General features: G+C 40.4%; 2 protein-coding genes across 2 annotated transcripts in view; both read right to left on the bottom strand.

The window, feature by feature from the left end:
- The window catches only part of tgfbi (transforming growth factor, beta-induced), a gene marked incomplete at its 5' end in the record, with an annotated part of 82,055 nt that extends 71,700 nt beyond the window's left edge, over positions 1-10,355 (bottom strand). Inside the window, 2 exons of the mRNA XM_061726467.1 lie at positions 7,755-7,853; positions 10,180-10,355. Coding sequence (XP_061582451.1) covers positions 7,755-7,853; positions 10,180-10,355 — 275 coding nt within the window. The remainder of the gene's footprint in view (positions 1-7,754; positions 7,854-10,179) is intronic.
- A 6,939-nt stretch (positions 10,356-17,294) lies between these two features.
- Positions 17,295-22,794, bottom strand: part of LOC133446702 (arf-GAP with Rho-GAP domain, ANK repeat and PH domain-containing protein 3-like) — a 158,271-nt gene continuing 152,771 nt past the window's right edge. The window contains 4 exon segments of the mRNA XM_061724693.1: positions 17,295-17,535; positions 17,538-17,610; positions 17,745-17,779; positions 17,951-17,989. Coding sequence (XP_061580677.1) covers positions 17,311-17,535; positions 17,538-17,610; positions 17,745-17,779; positions 17,951-17,989 — 372 coding nt within the window. The 3' untranslated portion in view covers positions 17,295-17,310.

Below are 22,794 nucleotides of genomic sequence, written 5' to 3' on the forward strand. Positions count from 1 at the left end.
GCTAAGGGTACGGCTGCTGCCGAGGTCCAAACCGGTTCAAACAGGTCCAAATTTTGAGATTAATGTTGAAAAACAATTTTGAGAAAAAAGTCGAAGATTTCTGGTGTCAATCTGGTCTCAAGACTCTTCAATGTTCGCTCCATTGGTTACCCGTAAAATTCAGAATCCAATTTAAAATCTTATTACTTGCATATAAAGCCCAAAACGGCTTAGCTCCGCAGTATCTACAAGACCTGATAGTGCCTTATGTTCCTGGCAGAGCTCTCCGCTCTCAGAGTGCAGGTTTACTCGTAGTTCCTAGAGTATCTAAATGTAGATTTGGAGGGCGGGCGTTCTGCTATCAGGCACCATTACTATGGAACCAACTTCCAATCTGGGTTAAGGAGGCTGACACCACCTCCACCTTTAAAACTAAACTTAAAACCTTTCTGTTTAGTAAAGCCTATAGTTAGTGTTTAGTAAACCTCTAGCTGGTGTTGGTAAATCTCTAGGTAGTGTAAACTCTAGTGTGTCAGAGTCGCTCCTGTAGTTTCTTGTGCTTCGCCCCTTCTCTTCTCTTTTCTTCTCTTTTGTACATGGTGCAGCATCCTCTGCCGGTGGAGAAGAGCATCTCTGAATGCACAACACCGGATCCTGCAGCGTGGGAGTGAGAGGGTCAGGGTAACGGCCCGGTCAGGGTGACGGACCGGTCAGGGTGACGGCCCGGTCAGGATAATGGCCCGGTCAGGGTAACGGCCCGGTCAGGGTGACGGCCCGGTCAGGGTAACAGCCCGGTCAGGGTAACGGCCCGGTCAGGGTGACGGCCCGGTCAGGGTGACGGCCCGGTCAGGGTGACGGCCCGGTCAGGGTAACGGCCCGGTCAGGGTGACGGCCCGGTCAGGGTAACGGCCCGGTCAGGGTAACGGCCCGGTCAGGGTGACGGCCCGGTCAGGGTAACGGCCCGGTCAGGGTGACGGTCAGGGTAACGGTCAGGGTAACGGCCCGGTCAGGGTGACGGCCCGGTCAGGGTAACGGCCCGGTCAGGGTGACGGCCCGGTCAGGGTGACGGCCCGGTCAGGGTGACGGCCCGGTCAGGGTAACGGCCCGGTCAGGGTGACGGCCCGGTCAGGGTAACGGCCCGGTCAGGGTGACGGCCCGGTCAGGGTAACGGCCCGGTCAGGGTGACGGCCCGGTCAGGGTAACTGCCCGGTCAGGGTGACGGCCCGGTCAGGGTAACGGCCCGGTCAGGGTGACGGCCCGGTCAGGGTAACGGCCCGGTCAGGGTGACGGCCCGGTCAGGGTAACGGTCAGGGTGACGGCCCGGTCAGGGTGACGGTCAGGGTAACGGTCAGGGTAACGGCCCGGTCAGGGTGACGGTCAGGGTAACGGCCTGGTCAGGGTGACGGTCAGGGTAACGGCCCGGTCAGGGTAACGGTCAGGGTAACGGCCCGGTCAGGTCTCCTGTCATTGTTTATGTAATAATTGTTCGGGGGTTCATGTTTATGTTTATGTTTATGTTTATGTTTATGTTTATGTTTATGTTTATGTTTATGTTTATGTTTATGTTTATGTTTATGTTTATGTTCATGTTCTGGTTCTGGAAAGATCCTGGAGACAACTATGTTGGAATAGACGCTATAGAAATAAAATAGAATTGAATTCAACAACAACGTTCCACTCGTTCCGGCACTGCCAGATATAAGACAACCAAAACTAGGATCAATACTAAAGAAAGATTCATATAATAGAACCAAAACTAGGATCAATACTAAAGAAAGATTCATATAATAGAACCAAAACTAGGATCAATACTAAAGAAAGATTCATATAATAGAACCAAAACTAGGATCAATACTAAAGAAAGATTCATATAAGAGAACCAAAACTAGGATCAATACTAAAGAAAGATTCATATAATAGAACTGAAACTAGGATCAATACTAAAGAAAGATTGATATAATAGAACCAAAACTAGGATCAATACTAAAGAAAGATTGATATAATAGAACTGAAACTAGGATCAATACTAAAGAAAGATTCATATAATAGAACTGAAACTAGGATCAATACTAAAGAAAGATTCATATAATAGAACTGAAACTAGGATCAATACTAAAGAAAGATTGATATCGGTTACAGGAGTAACATAAAATATGGAACAGCCTAAATAATGAATTAAAAAACTGTAGTTCAATAAATAAATTGAAAACTATGTATAAATCCAATATAATAGAAGATACAGAACATTAGTGAGATACAAAACTATATATATATACTTTGTTGTTGTAATAATATTTATATACCAAAACATGTAAAGATCAGTCTTTGGTTTCCTTTAGTTAAAAAGGGAAGGTACACCAAGCTCAGGCTTCTGGTCGGTTTATTCCTTACTTCTTATTTTATTATTTCTTTCCTACAAAAGGAAATGAAATGCTAAGTATTTATCAATGGAAACTGATCGACCAAATAAAATACTTCCTGTCATGTTCCAAAGTCGTTACTACATTAGAGTCAATTAAATAACAATTATTTTCAGTTTTAAAGTTACTTTAAGTTGTCTGGCTCTAGTTAGCTGGTTAGCGACCAGGCTAAGGCTAGCTGCTAAGGCTAGCTGCATAGGCTAGCTGCCTGCTAGGACAGAACTGTTTTATATTATAATATATATATTATAATCGCTGCAGGAGCTTCGTCTGCTGCTGCAGGTTCTAGAGGTCAGAGGTCAACCTGGGGCGACTCGGGTCAGGCTCTCACGAGCTGCTGGATCTGAGCTCAGTCATTCCTCCGGTGACCTCTGACCCCCGAGGCAGAAACCTCCAGATGCTGAAACAAAGACACATCTGTCCTCCCCCCGTCCTCACACACTGGTTTCATTCACCGTACCAATAGATGGGATATGACTGTCCCAGACGCTCCAAACCACCCGCCCATTTCCAGTTGTCCATCCTTTCACAGAGAGCATGTACAATCTCTGATGTCACGTCAAAAACTATTATTTGTAGTTTAAGTGTTGCAAATTCATATTACAAATCATGTTTTAATAGCAGAAAAAAAGACTGCATTTCCACGTACGGTGCGGGTCGCCGCGTACCCTACGCCGTAGGTCTGCGTTGGTGTAACGCGGAACCATAAATCAGCCTTCAGTCGCGCTGAGAGCCTGAACCTGCAGCCCGTCAGCTCATTTGTTGTTCATTGCTGGTTGGTTTTGTTAACTCTGATCTTTGTTGGTTGGTTTGTTAGTTTGCTGCTGGTTTTGTTCTCAACACCTTTCTCTGGGACGTCGGTTCCTCCGCCGAGACACAACTTTTGCGGGATGCGTTCATTGTTATGTCTAAAAATGATGCGCAGTGCCGACCCAATCAGAAACGGTACAGATATTTTGGGATTTTTTCATATATATAAAAAAATAAAATTATAAAAAAATAAAGGATCCCCATAACCTTTGATCGGGTGGGCAGGACGCACGTTTGGGTGGACACATCCCACCCCTGCCCCAAAACCAGCCTGGAGTTCCAGTAACAGAGGTCTGACGGGAGGATTAGAGTGAGATGGGGCAGTCTCAGTGTATGCCCAGCTTTACAGGTATGGAACAGCATGTGAGCTGGCTCCATATTGTTATTGTTTTTGTTGTCGCAATTACATGACTTCACACAATACACGCGCTGGGTGACGCCTCCGCTCCGACGTCGTTGCTACGGCAACCCGTCAGATCAGTCAACGATGTGGCCCAGTCTGAACAGCCAGATCCGATATGGACACTTGCTAAAAACAGTGTGGACAGTCAGCCCTGAAAATCGGATATGAGAAGGAATCAGATTTGAATCAGATTTGAATCAGATCTGAATCAGATATGAATCAGATTTGAATCAGATATGAATCAGATATGAATCAGATATGAATCAGATATGAATCAGATTTGAATCATATCTGAATCAGATCTGAATCAGATATGAATCAGATCTGAATCAGATATGAATCAGATATGAATCAGATTTGAATCAGATATGAATCAGATATGAATCAGATTTGCCTGCAGTCTGAACGCGGCCATAGTTACAGATTACTTTGTAATCCTGTATTAGTTACAGATTACTTTGTAATCCTGTATTAGTTACAGATTAATTTGTAATCCTGTATTTGACCCGGTATTTGTAGTTTTGACCGTTTACAAACGTAATTCTTGCCGTTGTAAGAATGAGATGAACCTGCTGGATCTACCGCCCTCACTTTCTATTATTTTACCTCTTTTCTTATCATTTTATTTCCTTTTATTTGTTATTTACTGTTTTATTGTGTCTTGCTGCTTTTAATGTTGATGTAAAGCTCTTTAAAAGGAGAGGAACAGACGGAGAGATGGAGAAGTGAAGGAACAGACGGAGAGATGGAGAAGAGAAGGAGAGGAACAGACGGAGAGATGGAAGGAGAAGGAGAGGAACAGACGGAGAGATGGAGAAGAGAAGGAACAGACGGAGAGATGGAGAAGAGAAGGAACAGACGGAGAGATGGAAAGAGAGGAACAGACGGAGAGATGGAAAGAGAGGAACAGACGGAGAGATGGAAAGAGAGGAACAGACGGAGAGATGGAAAGAGAAGGAGAGGAACAGACGGAGAGATGGAGAAGAGAAGGAACAGACGGAGAGATGGAGAAGAGAAGGAACAGACGGAGAGATGGAAAGAGAAGGAACAGACGGAGAGATGGAAAGAGAAGGAACAGACGGAGAGATGGAGAAGAGAAGGAGAGGAACAGACGGAGAGATGGGAAAGGAGAAGGAAGACGAGAGGACGTCCAACTGCTGAGGAGGCGGTTTCCATGGAAACGTGTTCACAACAAAACAACAACTATTTCCAACATGTCCAGTTCCTCCTGGTACCGTAAGTATTCACAGTAAGTATTCACAGTAAGTATTCACGGTAAGTATTCACGGTAAGTATTCACGGTAAGTATTCACGGTAAGTATTCACAGTAAGTATTCACGGTAAGTATTCACGGTAAGTATTCACGGTAAGTATTCACGGTAAGTATTCACGGTAAGTATTCACGGTACGTATTCACGGTACGTATTCACGGTAAGTATTCACGGTAAGTATTCACGGTAAGTATTCACAGTAAGTATTCACGGTAAGTATTCACGGTAAGTATTCACGGTAAGTATTCACGGTACGTATTCACGGTAAGTATTCACGGTAATTATTCACGGTAAGTATTCACGGTAAGTATTCACGGTAAGTATTCACGGTACGTATTCACGGTAAGTATTCACGGTAAGTATTCACGGTAAGTATTCACAGTAAGTATTCACGGTAAGTATTCACGGTAAGTATTCACGGTAAGTATTCACGGTAAGTATTCACGGTAAGTATTCACAGTACGTATTCACGGTAAGTATTCACAGTAAGTATTCACGGTAAGTATTCACAGTAAGTATTCACGGTCCTGCTCAAGGTTTCTTCCTCCTAAAGGGGAGTTTTTCTTGCCACTGTTTGGCTTAAGGTTTTTCTCCCACTAGGGGAGTTTTTACCTGCCATTGTTTATGTAATAACTGCTCGGGGGTTTATGTTTATGTTTATGTTTATGTTCATGTTCTGGATCTCTGGAAAGCGTCTAGAGACAACATCTGTTGTATTAGACGTTATATAAATAAAATTGAATTGAATTGAATTGAAATTGTATGTATTCACAGTAAGTATTCACGGTAAGTATTCACAGTAAGTATTCACAGTAAATATTCACAGTAAGCATTCACAGTAAGTATTCACGGTAAGTATTCACAGCCTTGGCCATAAAGCTCATGCTGTTTCCACTGATCAGATATAATGATATAAAGCCCAAAAACGGCTTAGCTCTGCAGTATTTACAAGACCTGACAGTGCCTTATGTTCCTGGCAGAGCTCTCCGTTCTCAGGGTGCAGGTTTACTCGTAGTTCCTAGAGTATCTAAATGTAGATTTGGAGGGCGGGCGTTCTGCTATCAGGCACCATTACTATGGAACCAACTTCCAATCTGGGTTAAGGAGGCTGACACCACCTCCACCTTTAAAACTAAACTTAAAACCTTTCTGTTTAGTAAAGCCTATAGTTAGTGTTTAGTAAACCTCTAGCTGGTGTTGGTAAATCTCTAGGTAGTGTAAACTCTAGTGTGTTAGAGTCAGTAGTCATAGTTGCAGCTATAGAACAAGACTATAATAGTTAGTCTCAAATATAGCTTGGTGGTAGATATGCTGCTATAGGCTTATGCTGCAGGGGGCACCGACATGATCCAAAACGTACGAAAAAACGTACGAAAAAATGTACGAAAAAACGTACGAAAAAACGTACGAAAAAAAACGCACGAAAAAACGTACGAAAAAACGTACGAAAAAACGCACGAAAAATCATACGAAAAAACGTACGGAAAAACGCACGAAAAAACATACGAAAAAACGTACGAAAAAATGTACGAAAAAAACGCACGAAAAAACACGAAAAAACGTACGAAAAAACGTACGAAAAAAAACGTTAGAAAAAACGTGCGAAAAAAACGTTTCGAAAAAACGTACGATAAAAAAAATACGAAAAAACTTACAAAAAAACATACCGAGAAAAAAACCTACGAAAAAAAACGCACGAAAAAAACGTACGAAAAATCGTACGAAAAAAACGTACGAAAAAACTTACGAAAAAACGTACGGAAAAACGTACGACAAAACGTACGAAAAAAACGTACGAAAAAACGCATGCTATCAGGCACCATTACTATGGAACCAACTTCCAATCTGGGTTAAGGAGGCTGACACCACCTCCACCTTTAAAACTAAACTTAAAACCTTTCTGTTTAGTAAAGCCTATAGTTAGTGTTTAGTAAACCTCTAGCTGGTGTTGGTAAATCTCTAGGTAGTGTAAACTCTAGTGTGTTAGAGTCAGTAGTCATAGTTGCAGCTATAGAACAAGACTATAATAGTTAGTCTCAAATATAGCTTGGTGGTAGATATGCTGCTATAGGCCTATGCTGCAGGGGGGACATGATCCGCTGGGCGGTGCCTCTCACCCTTCTTCTCCTCTCCTCTTCCCTGCCTCTCTTCTCCATTACCATTTTTATTTATTATAAATATCTCATAGCTATCATTTTTGTCCATCGTTCCTGTAGTTTCTTGTGCCGGCCCCTTTTTTCTGTTTTGCGCATGTTTGCAGGCTGGAGCCTCGGGAGCTGCGTGCTGGCCTGTGTTCCCACCCGCCCTCTGGTCATCCCGCTGCTGCTTCCACCTGCCTATGTGGATGTCTGCTGTCTGCTGCTGCTGCTGTGTGTAGAATTTTTAGGAAAAAAATGAATTGAATGAAATTAAGAATAAGGCTGTAAAATAGCAACATGTGGAAGAAGTGAAGCGCTGTGAAAACTTTCCGGATGCAACTGTAGCTGTACGAGCTAATGCTACGAGCTAATTGTTCAGACTCTGATTGGCTGACGATTCTGTTGAAGCGTAAAACGTTGAAATCCCCAGTTTCTACAGACGGGTTCTGGTTCTGGTTCTGGTCCTGGTCCTGGACCAGACCCTGGACCAGGTCCTGGACCAGGTTCTGGTCCTGGTTCTGGTCCTGGTCCTGGTTCTGGTTCTACTCACGTGGGTTTCCCGCAGATCTTCCGGTGGTACCACTGCTCTAGTTCTAGTTCTAGTTCTGGTTCTAGACCAGACCCTGGTCCTGGTCCTGGACCAGGTCCTGGTCCTGGTTCTGGTCCTGGTCCTGGACCTGGACCTGGACCTGGACCTGGACCAGGTCCAGGTCCTGGTTCTGGTTGTACTCACGTGGGTTTCCCGCAGATCTTCCGGTGGTACCACTGCTTGCAGTTGGTGAAGTATTTCTTGTCGGAGCCTCGAATCTGCTGCATCGCACACACGTTGGGTCTGAAGGAGGTCAGAGGTCACGGAGGGGGGGGGGGGGGGGGTCAGAGGTCATGGAGAGGTCAGGGGCAGGAGCCAGAGAGAGGGGGAGGGAACAGGGTGTTAGACTCAGGAACCACAATAATAATAATAATAATAATAATAATAATAATAATAATAATAATAATAATAATAATAATAATAATAATAATAATAATAATAATAATAATAATAATAATAATAATACTGATAATAATAATAATAATAATAATAATAATAATAATAATAATAATAATAATAATAATAATAATAATACTGATAATTAATAATAATAATAATAATAATAATAATAATAATAATAATAATAATAATAATAATAATAATAATAATAATACTGATAATAACAATAACAATAATAATAATAATAATAATAATAATAATAATAATACTGATAATAATAATAATAATAATAATAATAATAATAATAATAATAATAATAATAATAATAATAATAATAATAATAATAATGATAATAAAGAAAATAATAATAATAATTTGTAATAATAATAATAATAATAATAATAATAATAATAATAATAATAATAGTAACAATAATAATAATAATAATAGTAACACTAATAATAATAATAATAATAATAATAATAATAATAATAATAATAATAATAATAATAATAATAATAATAATAATAATAATAATAACAATAATAATAATAATAATAATAATAATAATAATAATAATAATAATAATAATAGTAACAATAATAATAATAATAATAATAATAATAATAATAATAATAATAATAATAATAGTAACAATAATAATAATAATAATAATAATAATAATAATAATAATAATAATAATAATAATAATAATAATACGGATGATAATAATAATAATAATGATAATAAAAATAATAATAATAATAATAATAATAATAACAATAATAATAATAATAATAACAACAACAATAATAATAATAATAATAATAATAATAATAATAATAATAATAATAATAATAATAATAATAGTAACAATAATAATAATAATAATAATAATAATAATAATAATAATAATAATAAATAATAATAATAATAATAATAATAATAATAATAATAATAATAATAATAATAATAATAATAATAATAATAATAATAACAATCATTTCCTGTAACGTGCACCTTTCATAACCACATCTCCCTCATTCTGCTGCACCTTTCACTTTTTAAAATGTTTATATATGTTAATAAGAGCTGTCATTTGCCTATTACTTATTTGCTGTACATTGTGTGAAAATAACCGAGTCAAATTCCCGGTTTGACCTGACCTGACCAAATAAACCTGATTAATTTATTATTATTCCTTTTATTTTCAGGGAACCAGAAATGGCCGGTCAGGCTCGTGTTTCTGCAGGAATCCACGTTTAATCATCTTAATCTGACTGAATCCTCCCTAAATGTTCATATTTATCCCTCTTGAACTGTTAACAACTTAATCTGACTGAATCCTCCTTAAATGTTCATATTTATCCCTCTTGAACTGTTAACTCAACTTAATCTGACTGAATCCTCCTTAATGTTCATATTTATTCCTCTTGAACTGTTAACTCAACTTAATCTGACGGTTACGTTAAAACTGACTGATATCACCTTAAATTTACATATAAAAGTAAATGATTCACCTTAACTAAACGATCCCACCACTTAATTCCACCTTAAAAGTTCACATTAAATTGTCTGCCAAATAAAACTGCTATTTTACTGGTTCCACCTTAAGATAAAATAGATAAGATACTTTACCTTTATGAATCCTTTGCAGGAAAATGAAGGTGTTACAGCATCAGTGCGTTTTTATACATGAATTAAAGCAACCGCGATAAAAACAGATCCAATAAAAAACAGATCACTTCAAATTTAAATGTAAATTATCTGGAGTTTAAAACATCGGACCGTTATTGATCATTCTAGATCTGGTGGAACGAGTTTCTGTTTCTGACTAAAAACGGACCTTAAACCGGTTCATTCTGATTTAAAAAGTTCCATAAACTGAAGTTTCCACTTTAAAAACATCGATGTTTCTGATCAATGATCGATGTCTCTGATCAGAGTTTCATTGATTCATTGATTTAAATCTGCGGCTTCAGAACTTCAGACCAGAACCGGGAGTTCGGGTCCAGCAGAGACCGAACTCCCGAACTCTGATCTGATCGGTTCCGTTCTGATCGATCAGGTTCGGTTCTGATCGATCAGTCCCGGGTCGCGGCTCGGCTCGGTTCTGCTCGGCTCGGTTCTGCTCGGCTCGGTTCTGCTCGGCTCGGTTCCGTCCACTCACCCCTGCTGGCGGCCTCGGATCCGGCTGTGCTGCAGGACGGCCTGGTAGGGGGACCGGCCTGGACCGGGTCCAGGTCCAGGACCGAGACCAGGATCAGGACCAGCAGGACCAGCGGGCCCCTCAGAACCGGGACCGGGACCAGCGGGACCAGCGGGGACCAGCGGGACCAGCGGACCAGCGGGACCGGGACGCTCTTCATGATCTCAGCAGAACTCTTCCTCTTCCTCCTTCTCTCCTTCTCTCCCTTCTCTCCTTCTCTCCTTCTCTTCTCCTCTTCTCTCCGCGGGCCGGGGGTTCGGGGGGTTCGGTAGAGGGGGAGGAGCCAGAACCAGCTGGAGAACAGATCAGAACCAGAACCAGAACCAGAACCAGCTGGAGAACAGATCAGAACCAGAACCAGAACCAGAACCGGCAGGAGAACCTGGAGTTTTCTGCAGGGGATCAGGTCCAAACACTTCAGAACCAGAACCAGAACCAGAACCCGTTTCTGGTTCTGGTTCTGGTTCTGGACTCCGGATCTTTATAAAGTTCCATACATTTTTTCCTGTAAAATTAAACTATTTTTTTTTTAAATCTTAAAGTTTATGCCTTGAAAAAACTCTATGGCCGAAACGTTGATTAAGAGAGACAAGTATGTATATAATATATATATATATATATATATATATATATATATATATATATATATATATATATATATATATATATATATATATATATATATATATATATATATATATATATTATAATAAACGAGTGCACGGTGAGAAGAAGACAAGACAGTTGAATGTAAATTAAAAGATAAATTAATAAAAATAAAAACAGCATAATGTGCGAGAGTTTCATGTTTAACAGATTCAGTGATTTATTTACAGGAGCCGACTGGCTTTCCATGAGCAGATCTTCCTCAGATATTGATCAGATATTGATCAGATATTGATCAGGTTCTGTTTTGAGGATAAAGAGTTTTTCCATGAGCAGATTTTCCTCAGATATTGATCAGATATTGATCAGATATGGATCAGGTTCTGTTTTGAGATAAAGAGTTCAGGCTGGAGCGGAAAACTTGGAGATTCAACGGAGCTCAAAGTTTATTTCTTAACGGAAACCGTGAAAACTGACGGGAAAACACAGAAAAAAGAAAAAAAGGGAGGATTAATGTAAATCTACAAACATATTCCACAATCAAACATCACAAACTAAAACCAGGATTCCATCCATAAACACATTTACATAGGAAATATAAAACAGATCCGCAGTCAGTGACCACAATTCTGAATTTATTATTATTAAAATAGCACAAGCAGCTTCATTTAACAAACTAAACAGAACATGCCAAAGATTTAAAATAATAATTAAATACCTGGTTCCACCGAGGGATCGATGCAACAACAACAACCCAAATTAACGTCAAAAGAAGAAAACACATCAAATAAGTTCCATTTTAATGAAGACCCGTTGTCAGATTGAAACTTATTTAACTTTAACCATTCCCCGCTAAAGCGCACCGGTGAAGTCTGACCACCAGGGGGCGGTAAAGACTTTACTGTCGTTTACACAGGAATTCTGTGGAGGAATTTGCACTTAAGTGAAAGTTTGGTAAAAATAAAGACAGATTTATTAAAAAGAAAGAAAGCGTCACTATCTTTGTGATTAAAATGACTGAAAACCAGAAATAATATCTTATAATAAAGATGAAAATCAGAAAAGACGGAACCAGCAATATTATATATTTATAATATATGTATTATATATATATTATACTTGTGGAAGTGAAGTCACATGAGCAGAATAAGTGGCAAAAAGAACAATTAACATCTACATCATTCTTAAATGTTGATAAATATTGTTTTGCAGGGTAGAATTTGTGTATCAATTTAAAAGAGATGACTTTGTTTGTTAGAAAGAATCTTTGTGGTACGACCAAACTTTTGTCCAATCGATATCTGTCACGGAATTGAACCGATAAAACGTGACTGCACTGGAAAAACTCAAAATCTAACCAGGAATATTTGTCTTATTTCTAGTTAAAATGTCAAATTTTTTGTCAAAAAATCTAATTACACTTAAAACAAGAGTCATTACCAGAAAAATAACTTATTTGACAAATTTCACCTGTTTCAAGTAAATTTTCACTTGAAATAAGTAGAAAATCTGCCAGTGGAACAAGATTTATCTTCTCATTACAAGCAAAAAAATCTTGTTCCACTGGCAGATTTTTCTACTTATTTCAAGTGAAAATCTACTTGAAACAGGTGAAAATCGTTGTTGTTTCCAGTGATGAGTCTTGTTTTAAGTGGAATGAGATTTTTTTGACAAAATATTAGACATTTTAACTAGAAATAAGACAAAATATTCTGGTTAAGATTTGGAGTTTTTGCAGTGTGGTGGGAGTGAATCCTGAAACTCGGCTTCTTACTTTCGGATCTTAGCAGATGAAAAACAAACACGACCAAGAGAAAACTGTGACACAAGAAGTATCGCCCTGTTGGGGGGTTCCCTCTCTTCGGGCCCGTCTCCGGTCCCCCCCGCTGCCTCCGCGGCGGGGCGGCCCTCTGGTCTTGGAGGGCCACTTTCGTGGGGGGCGGGTGCTCCTGCCCGCATCGGCGGCCGGGGCGGCTCTGTCTCTCCGGGCAGGCTGGCCCCTCGCCGGGTGGGGGTCGTTGGCCTGGAGGGTGAGGGCCTCCTGTGGGGTTGCTGGTGGCCTGGGTTCCAGGTTCTTCTCTGTGGGGTTGCTGGTGGCCTGGGTTCCAGGTTCTCCTCTGTGGGGTTGCTGGTGGCCTGGGTTCCAGGTTTTTCTCCTCTGTGGTGTTGCCTGGTGGTCTGGGTTCCAGGTTCTTCTCTGTGGGGTTGCTGGTGGTCTGGGTTCCAGGTTCTCCTCTGTGGGGTTGCTGGTGGTCTGGGTTCCAGGTTCCTCCTCTGTGGGGTTGCTGGTGGTCTGGGTTCCAGGTTCTCCTCTGTGGGGTTGCTGGTGGCCTGGGTTCCAGGTTCTCCTCTGTGGGGTTGCTGGTGGCCTGGGTTCCAGGTTCTCCTCTGTGGGGTTGCTGGTGGTCTGGGTTCCAGGTTCTTCTCCCTCTGTGGGGTTGCTGGTGGCCTGGGTTCCAGGTTCTCCTCTGTGGGGTTGCTGGTGGTCTGGGTTCCAGGTTCTTCTCCTCTGTGGGGTTGCCGGTGGCCTGGGTTCCAGGTTCTTCTCCTCTGTGGGGTTGCTGGTGGCCTGGGTTCCAGGTTCTTCTCCTCTGTGGGGTTGCTGGTGGCCTGGGTTCCAGGTTCTTCTCTGTGGGGTTGCTGGTGGCCTGGGTTCCAGGTTCTTCTCCTCTGTGGGTTGCCGGTGGCCTGGGTTCCAGGTTCTTCTCTGTGGGGTTGCTGGTGGCCTGGGTTCCAGGTTCTTCTCGTCTGTGGGGTTGCTGGTGGCCTGGGTTCCAGGTTCTTCTCCTCTGTGGGGTTTGCTGGTGGTCTGGGTTCCAGGTTCTTCTCCTCTGTGGGTTGCTGGTGGCCTGGGTTCCAGGTTCTTCTCCTCTGTGGGGTTGCTGTGGCCTGGGTTCCAGGTTCTTCTCCTCTGTGGGGTTGCTGGTGGCCTGGGTTCCAGGTTCTTCTTCTCTGTGGGGTTGCTGGTGGTCTGGGTTCCAGGTTCTTCTCCTCTGTGGGGTTTCTGGTGGTCTGGGTTCCAGGTTCTTCTCCTCTGTGGGGTTTGCCTGGTGGCCTGGGTTCCAGGTTCTCCTCTGTGGGGTTGCTGGTGGTCTGGGTTCCAGGTTCTCCTCTGTGGGGGTTGCTGGTGGTCTGGGTTCCAGGTTCTCCTCTGTGGGGTTGCTGGTGGTCTGGGTTCCAGGTTCTTTTCCTCTGTGGGGTTGCTGGTGGTCTGGGTTCCAGGTTCTCCTCTGTGGGGTTGCTGTGGCCTGGGTTCCAGGTTCTTCTCCTCTGTGGGGTTGCTGGTGGCCTGGGTTCCAGGTTCTTCTCCTCTGTGGGATTGCTGGTGGCCTGGGTTCCAGGTTCTTCTCCTCTGTGGGTTGCTGGTGGTCTGGGTTCCAGGTTCTCCTCTGTGGGGTTGCTGGTGGCCTGGGTTCCAGGTTCTCCTCCTCTGTGGGGTTGCTGGTGGCCTGGGTTCCAGGTTCTCCTCTGTGGGGTTGCTGGTGGCCTGGGTTCCAGGTTCTTCTCCTCTGTGGGGTTGCTGGTGGCCTGGGTTCCAGGTTCTTTCTCCTCTGTGGGATTGCTGGTGGCCTGGGTTCCAGGTTCTTCTCCTCTGTGGGGTTGCTGGTGGTCTGGGTTCCAGGTTCTCCTCTGTGGGTTGCTGGTGGCCTGGGTTCCAGGTTCTCCTCCTCTGTGGGGTTGCTGGTGGCCTGGGTTCCAGGTTCTCCTCTGTGGGTTTGCTGGTGGTCTGGGTTCCAGGTTCTTCTCCTCTGTGGGGTTGCTGGTGCTGGGTTCCAGGTTCTCCTCTGTGGGGTTGCTGGTGGCCTGGGTTCCAGGTTCTTCTCCTCTGTGGGGTTGCTGGTGGCCTGGGTTCCAGGTTCTCCTCTGTGGGGTTGCTGGTGGCCTGGGTTCCAGGTTCTTCTCCTCTGTGGGGTTGCTGGTGGCCTGGGTTCCAGGTTCTTCTCTGTGGGGTTGCTGGTGGCCTGGGTTCCAGGTTCTTCTCCTCTGTGGGGTTGCTCCCCCCCTCCCCCACTATAGATACACTTCAGGTGGAGCTTTGCTTGGTTTATTACACACACACACACACACACACACACACACACACACACACACACACACACACACACACACACACACACACACACACACACACACACACACACATGATCATATACATACACACACACACACATAGACATACACACTGGCTTGTTCACCTGCATGCTTGCTCTGTAGTTTTTTGGGGTTAGGTAGCGGTAGCGTTAGCTTAGCTCAGACTGCGATCAGATCTCAAGATTTAGGTCGATTGCTGCTCGTGTTTTGGTTGGCTCCGTGCCGGTTTCGTGCTTTGTTTGTGGTTTTTTGTTGCAGATTTCCAGTGCTTGACGTCTGTCTCCGTGTGTTCCCTGCCTTCCTGGATTGGCAGTGGATGTCGTCACCCCCCCCTACCCCCCCCCCCCCCCCCCCCCCCCAAAAAAAAAAAGAAGTTAAAATTTTAAGTTTAAAAAATTTAAAAAAATAATATTAACTTTTATTTTGTAAAATCCTAATTCCGCGTCATCAAGGGGGCGTGGCGGTGGCGTGGTCGGGGCCGGTGGGAGGAGCTATGGGGCAGCCAATCAGATGACAGCAGCAGAAGCAGCAGCTTCTTAAACCACCTGGTACCAAAGACCAGGACCAGGACCAGGACCTGGACCTGGTCCAGGACCAGAACTGGACCTGGACCTGGACCTGGACCAGGACCAGGACCAGGACCAGGACCAGGACCAGGACCTGGACCAGGACCAGGACGGGTCCAGGTCCAGGTCCAGGACCAGGACCAGAACTGGACCTGGTCTGAGACTGGCCCGGCTCAACAACAACCAGCTAACATGGGGAAGACATGCTAACATGCTAACATTGCTAACATGCTACTGCAGCGTAGGTTTACTGTTAGCCTCTGTTAGCTTGATGTTAGCTCGACGTCTCACTGCAGGAAGTTTCTCAGAAACACAATAAAGACATTTTAAATTGATAATGTGTTTATTGATAAAGAGCAGGAGAGTAATATATAATATAATACGACACCGACGGAGAGAAGAGGAAGTGATGACATCATCTCTCAGGTCACATGATCCTGATGGATTTACAAAAAACATCCATTTTAGTCTGATGAACACGATGAGATGAAACACTTCCTGTCACATGACTGTTGGGGCCGGAGCTCACGGCTAATAGGGGCTGGGTCGCCAAGGTGCATTCTGGGACTGGGCGCCATGTTGGCAGCCTCATGAGTGTAAACAAACAGCAGTGTGGTAGCACCAAGTGAACAGACGGAACGCAAAAAAAAGATGTTAAAATGCTGGAAAGCAACTGGAAATTACCGGGAACCTTAAACAAGGAAGCCAGGGAGAAAATAATGATTATTAACGGTTTGGATCCATATGAAATCCCTATTAAAGAGTGGAGCGCCACTCTTTAGAAGGATTTACTGCTGCACAACCCACTTCTTACTACCTTGTTTAGGAGTGTTTGGCAGCTGCTTTGGTAAATGTTTGACTTGCCATGTGTTTCAATAAATACTATAATAGTACAACATACAGTACAGGTTTTGTATTACTCTTACATTTCCTTTTCTTTTTTTTGACTGCTATATTATGTTGAAGAGGCTCCGAGGCGTGAGCGATATTTTTGTTTTCCTCGTGAGATAATTTTTTTCCTCTGCAGGCTACAAATAGAGTTATATCTTTTCCTCAACAAACTAGTTTTATCTGCAGTTTGGGGTTAATGTTTGTTTGTGTTTACTTGAGGAAGGTTTTGTTTGTTTAGTAGTGGTGGGAAAAAATCGATAGTCCAATATATTGTTGTGTCTCTGTGTTCATGGACTTTATATAAAACATGTTAAAAGTGTTCATGGACTTTAATGTGTCCAACAGAGTTTACATTTACCAGACTTGCAGCAGAGAGGAAATATTCAATTCACTTTATTTGTAATTGTAGGAAGTTTTGGCATTAAATAAATGCAGAACTACAGACGTTTTCCTTTTTATGGGTATTTTTTTCTTTTAAGTCACATTATATATCGTTGATGAGATTTCTTACAATATATAGAATATGGTAGATATGGTGATATTATGGTGATATTATGGTTATTATGGTGATATTATGGTTATTATGGTGATATTATGGTGATCGTGGCCACGTATCACCACAGTATTGAATGGTGAGTTAACGTACCGTCCCAGCGCTAGTTACAAGTAAGACGAGGCTTGTCTGTACACAGCGGTCCGGAGAGCAGGTAAGCTAGCAGCTAAGCTAGCTTCCAACATTGCGGCTCCGCCAGGTGATGACGTCACGACGACCGAGCCCAATCAGAACGCAGCTCCGCCCCTAAAGTCCAGACCGGAGGAGACTAGAAATGTCTCCACTTCAGACATCGTATGGCTCCTCCTCTGGCCCCGCCCCCTCCCCAGGCTCCTCCCCAGCTCCTCTAGCCCCGCCCCCAGCTCCTCTAGCCCCTCCTCCTCCTCACAGCTCCCTCCGAAGGCGGAGGAAAGTTCCCTGCAGCAGTAATTCCTGCGACGGCGAGCAGATCATCAGGCTCCGCCTCCCCGCGGCCTTGGCCCCGCCCCCGGCTCCTCTGGCCCCGCCCCCTGGTTCCTCCGGGTCGTCCTCCAGGGGAACCAGCCTCACCGGCTGGTCCCGGACCTCCCGGGTCTCTGCGGCGCCGCTGGACCTGAAGCTGGTCTGGGAGAGGACTTGAGGACCTGGAGACCGAAGTCCCCGACCTCCTCGTAGAGCGGCTCCGGTTCTGGTCCCGGTCCTGTCCTGGCTCTGGTCCCGGTCCTGGTCCTGGCTTCTGGTCCTGGTTCTGGGGGGGCCGGCGGGTCTGGGGGGTCCAGGGGTTCCAGGGACCCGGACCGGACCCGGACCAGGGCTCAGACCCAGACAGGGACTCGAACCGCTCCTCAAACGAGTCCTGCTGGACCTTCATGGGCTGAGAGACAAGGACAGCATGAGAAACCGGGACCGCTCTGTATATGTATATATATATATTATATATATATATAATTTTTTTTTATACATATATTTTTATTTTTTTAATCTTTTTAAATTATTTATATATATATATATTTTTTTTTTTATATATCCGGCAGGAAATACTCACAAAGTACATGGACAGCGTCCGGCGGTCGTGGAGTTTCCTCTGCAGAAAAATAAACAGCCAATCAGGAGGAGACAAGGAGTCACATGACCTGATGATGTCAAACTGACCAGCGTCAGGGTTAACATATGGTATCCTATGGTATCTTATAGTATATTATGGTATATTATGGTATCCTATGGTATCTTATGGTATCTTATGGTATATTATGGTATCCTATGGTATCCTATGGTATCTTATAGTATATTATGGTATATTATGGTATCTTATGGCATATTATGGTATATTATGGTATCTTATGGTATATTATGGTATCTTATGGTATATTATGGTATCTTATGGTATATTATGGTAATCTTATGGTATCCTATGGTATTTTATGGTATATTATGGTATCTTATGGAATATTGTGGTATCTTATTGTATCTTATGGTATTTTTATGGTATCTTATGGTATCTTATGGTATCCTATGGTATATTATGGTATCTTATGGTATCCTATGGTATCTTATGGTATCCTATGGTATATTATGGTATATTATGGTATCCTATGGTATATTATGGTATACTATGGTATATTATGGTATCTTATGGTATCCTATGGTATCTTATGGTGTCCTATGGTATATTATGGTATCTTATGGTATATTATGGTATATTATGGTATCCTATTGTATCTTATGGTATCCTATGGTATCTTATGGTATCCTATGGTATATTATGGTATCCTATGGTATATTATGGTATCCTATGGTATCCTATGGTATATTATGGTATACTATGGTATATTATGGTATCTTATGGTATATTATGGTATCCTATGGTATCTTATGGTATACTAATGGTATCTTATGGTACCTATGGTATATTATGGTATCCTATGGTATATTATGGTATATTATGGTATCTTATGGTATCTTATGGTATCCTATGGTATCTTATGGTATCCTATGGTATCTTATGGTATCCTATGGTATATTATGGTATCCTATGGTATATTATGGTATATTATGGTATCCTATTGTATCTTATGGTATCCTATGGTATATTATGGTATACCTATGGGATCCTATGGTATCCTTTGGTATCTTATGGTATCCTATGGTATATTATGGTATACTATGGTATATTATGGTATCTTATGGTATCCTATGGTATATTATGGTATATTATGGTATCCTATGGTATATTATGGTATTCCTATGGTATATTATGGTATCTTATGGTATCCTATGGTATTTTATGGTATCTTATGGTATCCTATGGTATCTTATGGTATATTATGGTTTCCTATGGTATTTTATGGTATCCTATGGTATATTATGGTATATTATGGTTTCCTATGGTATCTTATGGTATCCTATGGTATATTATGGTATATTATGGTATATTATGGTTTCCTATGGTATCTTATGGTATCCCTATGGTATATTATGGTATATTATGGTATCCTATGGCATATTATGGTGTCCTATGGTATATTATGGTATCCTATGGTATCTTTATGGTATATTATGGTATCCTATGGTATATTATGGTATATTATGGTATCCTATGGTATCTTATGGCATCCTATGGTATCTTATGGTATATAATGGTATCTTATGGTATATTATGGTATATTATGGTATCCTATGGTATATTATGGTATCCTATGGTATCCTATGGTATATTATGGTATCTTATGGTATCTTATGGTATTCCTATGGTATCTTATGGTATCCTATGGTATCTTATGGTATCCTATGGTATATTATGTGTATATTATGGTATATTATGGTATATTATGGTATCCTATGGTATATTATGGTATACTATGGTATCCTATGGTATCCTTTGGTATCTTATGGTATCCTATGGTATATTATGGTATACTATGTTATCCTATGGTTATCCTTTGGTATCTTATGGTATCCTATGGTATATTATGGTAATCCTATGGTATATTATGGTATACTATGTTATCCTATGGTATCCTTTGGTATATTATGGTATCCTATGGTATATTATGGTATCCTATGGTATATTATGGTATACTATGGTATCTTATGGTATACTATGGGTATCTTATGGTATCCTATGGTATTCCTATGGTATATTATGGTATATTATGGTTTCCTATGGTATCTAATGGTATCCTATGGTATATTATGGTATCCTATGGTATCCTTTGGTATATTATGGTATCTTATGGTATCTTATGGTATCCTATGGTATATTATGGTATACTATGGTATCCTATGGTATCCTTTGGTATCTTATGGTATCCTATGGTATATTATGGTATCCTATGGTATATTATGGTATATTATGGTATACTATGGTATCATATGGTATCCTATGGTATATTATGGTATATTATGGTATACTATGGTATCTTATGGTATCCTATGGTATATTATGGTATATTATGGTATACTATGGTATCTTATGGTATCCTATGGTATATTATGGTATATTATGGTATACTATGGTATCTTATGGTATCCTATGGTATATTATGGTATATTATGGTTTCCTATGGTATCTAATGGTATCCTATGGTATATTATGGTATATTATGGTATCCTATGGTATATTATGGTTTCCTATGGTATATTATGGTATCCTATGGTATATTATGGTATCCTATGGTATATTATGGCATCCTATGGTATATTATGGTATATTATGGTATCCTATGGTATATTATGGTATCTTATGGTATCTTATGGTATATTATGGTATATCATGGTATCTTATGGTATCTTATGATATATTATGGTATATTATGGTATCTCATGGTATATTATGGTATATTATGGTATATTATGGTATCCTATGGTATCTTATGGTATATTATGGTATAGTATGGTATCCTATAGTATATTATGGTATATTATGGTATCTTATGGTATATTATGGTATCCTATGGTATATCTTATGGTATCCTATGGTATATTATGTATCCTATGGTATATTATGGTATATTATGGTATCTTATGGTATCTTATGGTATCCTATGGTATATTATGGTATATTATGGTTTCCTATGGTATCTAATGGTTTCCTATGGTATCTTATGGTATCCTATGGTATATTATGGTATCCTATGGTATATTATGGCATCCTATGGTATATTATGGTATATTATGGTATCCTATGGTATATTATGGTTTCCTATGGTATCTTATGGTATCCTATGGTATATTATGGTATATTATGGTATCCTATGGTATATTATGGTATCCTATGGTATATTATGGTATATTATGGTATCTTATGGTATCCTATGGTATCTTATGGTATCCTATGGTATATTATAGTATATTATGGTATATTATGGTTTCCTATGGTATCTTATGGTATCCTATGGTATATTATGGTATATTATGGTATCCTATGGTATATTATGGTGTCCTATGGTATATTATGGTATCCTATGGTATCTTATGGTATATTATGGTATCCTATGGTATATTATGGTATATTATGGTATCCTATGGTATCTTATGGTATCCTATGGTATCCTATGGTATATTATGGTATCTTATGGGTATATTATGGTATATTATGGTATCCTATGGTATCTTATGGTATCCTATGGTATCCTATGGTATATTATGGTATATTATGGTATCCTATGGTATATTATGGTATCCTATGGTATATTATGGTGTCCTATGGTATATTATGGTATCCTATGGTATCTTATGGTATATTATGGTATCCTATGGTATATTATGGTATATTATGGTATCCTATGGTATCTTATGGTATCCTATGGTATCCTATGGTATATTATGGTATCTTATGGTATATTATGGTATATTATGGTATCTTATGGTATCTTATGGTATCCTATGGTATCTTATGGTATCTTATGGTATCCTATGGAATATTATGTATCCTATGGTATATTATGGTATACTATGGTATCCTATGGTATCCTTTGGTATATTATGGTATCCTATGGTATATTATGGTATACTATGTTATCCTATGGTATCCTTTGGTATCTTATGGTATCCTATGGTATATTATGGTATCCTATGGTATATTATGGTATATTATGGTATACTATGGTATCTTATGGTATACTATGGTATCTTATGGTATCCTATGGTATATTATGGTATATTATGGTTTCCTATGGTATCTAATGGTATCCTATGGTATATTATTGTATACTATGGTATCCTATGGTATCCTTTGGTATATTATGGTATCTTATGGTATCTTATGGTATCCTATGGTATATTAGGGTATACTATGGTATCCTATGGTATCCTTTGGTATTTTATGGTATCCTATGGCATCTTATGGTATCCTATGGTATATTATGGTATATTATGGTTTCCTATGGTATCTAATGGTATCCTATGGTATATTATGGTATATTATGGTATCCTATGGTATATTATGGTTTCCTATGGTATATTATGGTATCCTATGGTATATTATGGCATCCTATGGTATATTATGGTTATCCTATGGTATATTATGGTATCTTATGGTATCTTATGGTATATTATGGTATATCATGGTATCTTATGGTATCTTATGATATATTATGGTATATTATGGTATCTCATGGTATATTATGGTATATTATGGTATATTATGGTATCCTATGGTATCTTATGGTATATTATGGTATATTATGGTATAGTATGGTATCCTATAGTATATTATGGTATATTATGGTATCTTATGGTATATTATGGTATCCTATGGTATATTATGGTATCCTATGGTATTCTATGGTATCCTATGGTATATTATGGTATATTATGGTATCTTATGGTATCTTATGGTATCCTATGGTATATTATGGTATATTATGGTTTCCTATGGTATCTAATGGT

This window comes from Cololabis saira, chromosome 7, assembly GCF_033807715.1.
Source record: "Cololabis saira isolate AMF1-May2022 chromosome 7, fColSai1.1, whole genome shotgun sequence".
NCBI lineage: Eukaryota > Metazoa > Chordata > Actinopteri > Beloniformes > Belonidae > Cololabis > Cololabis saira.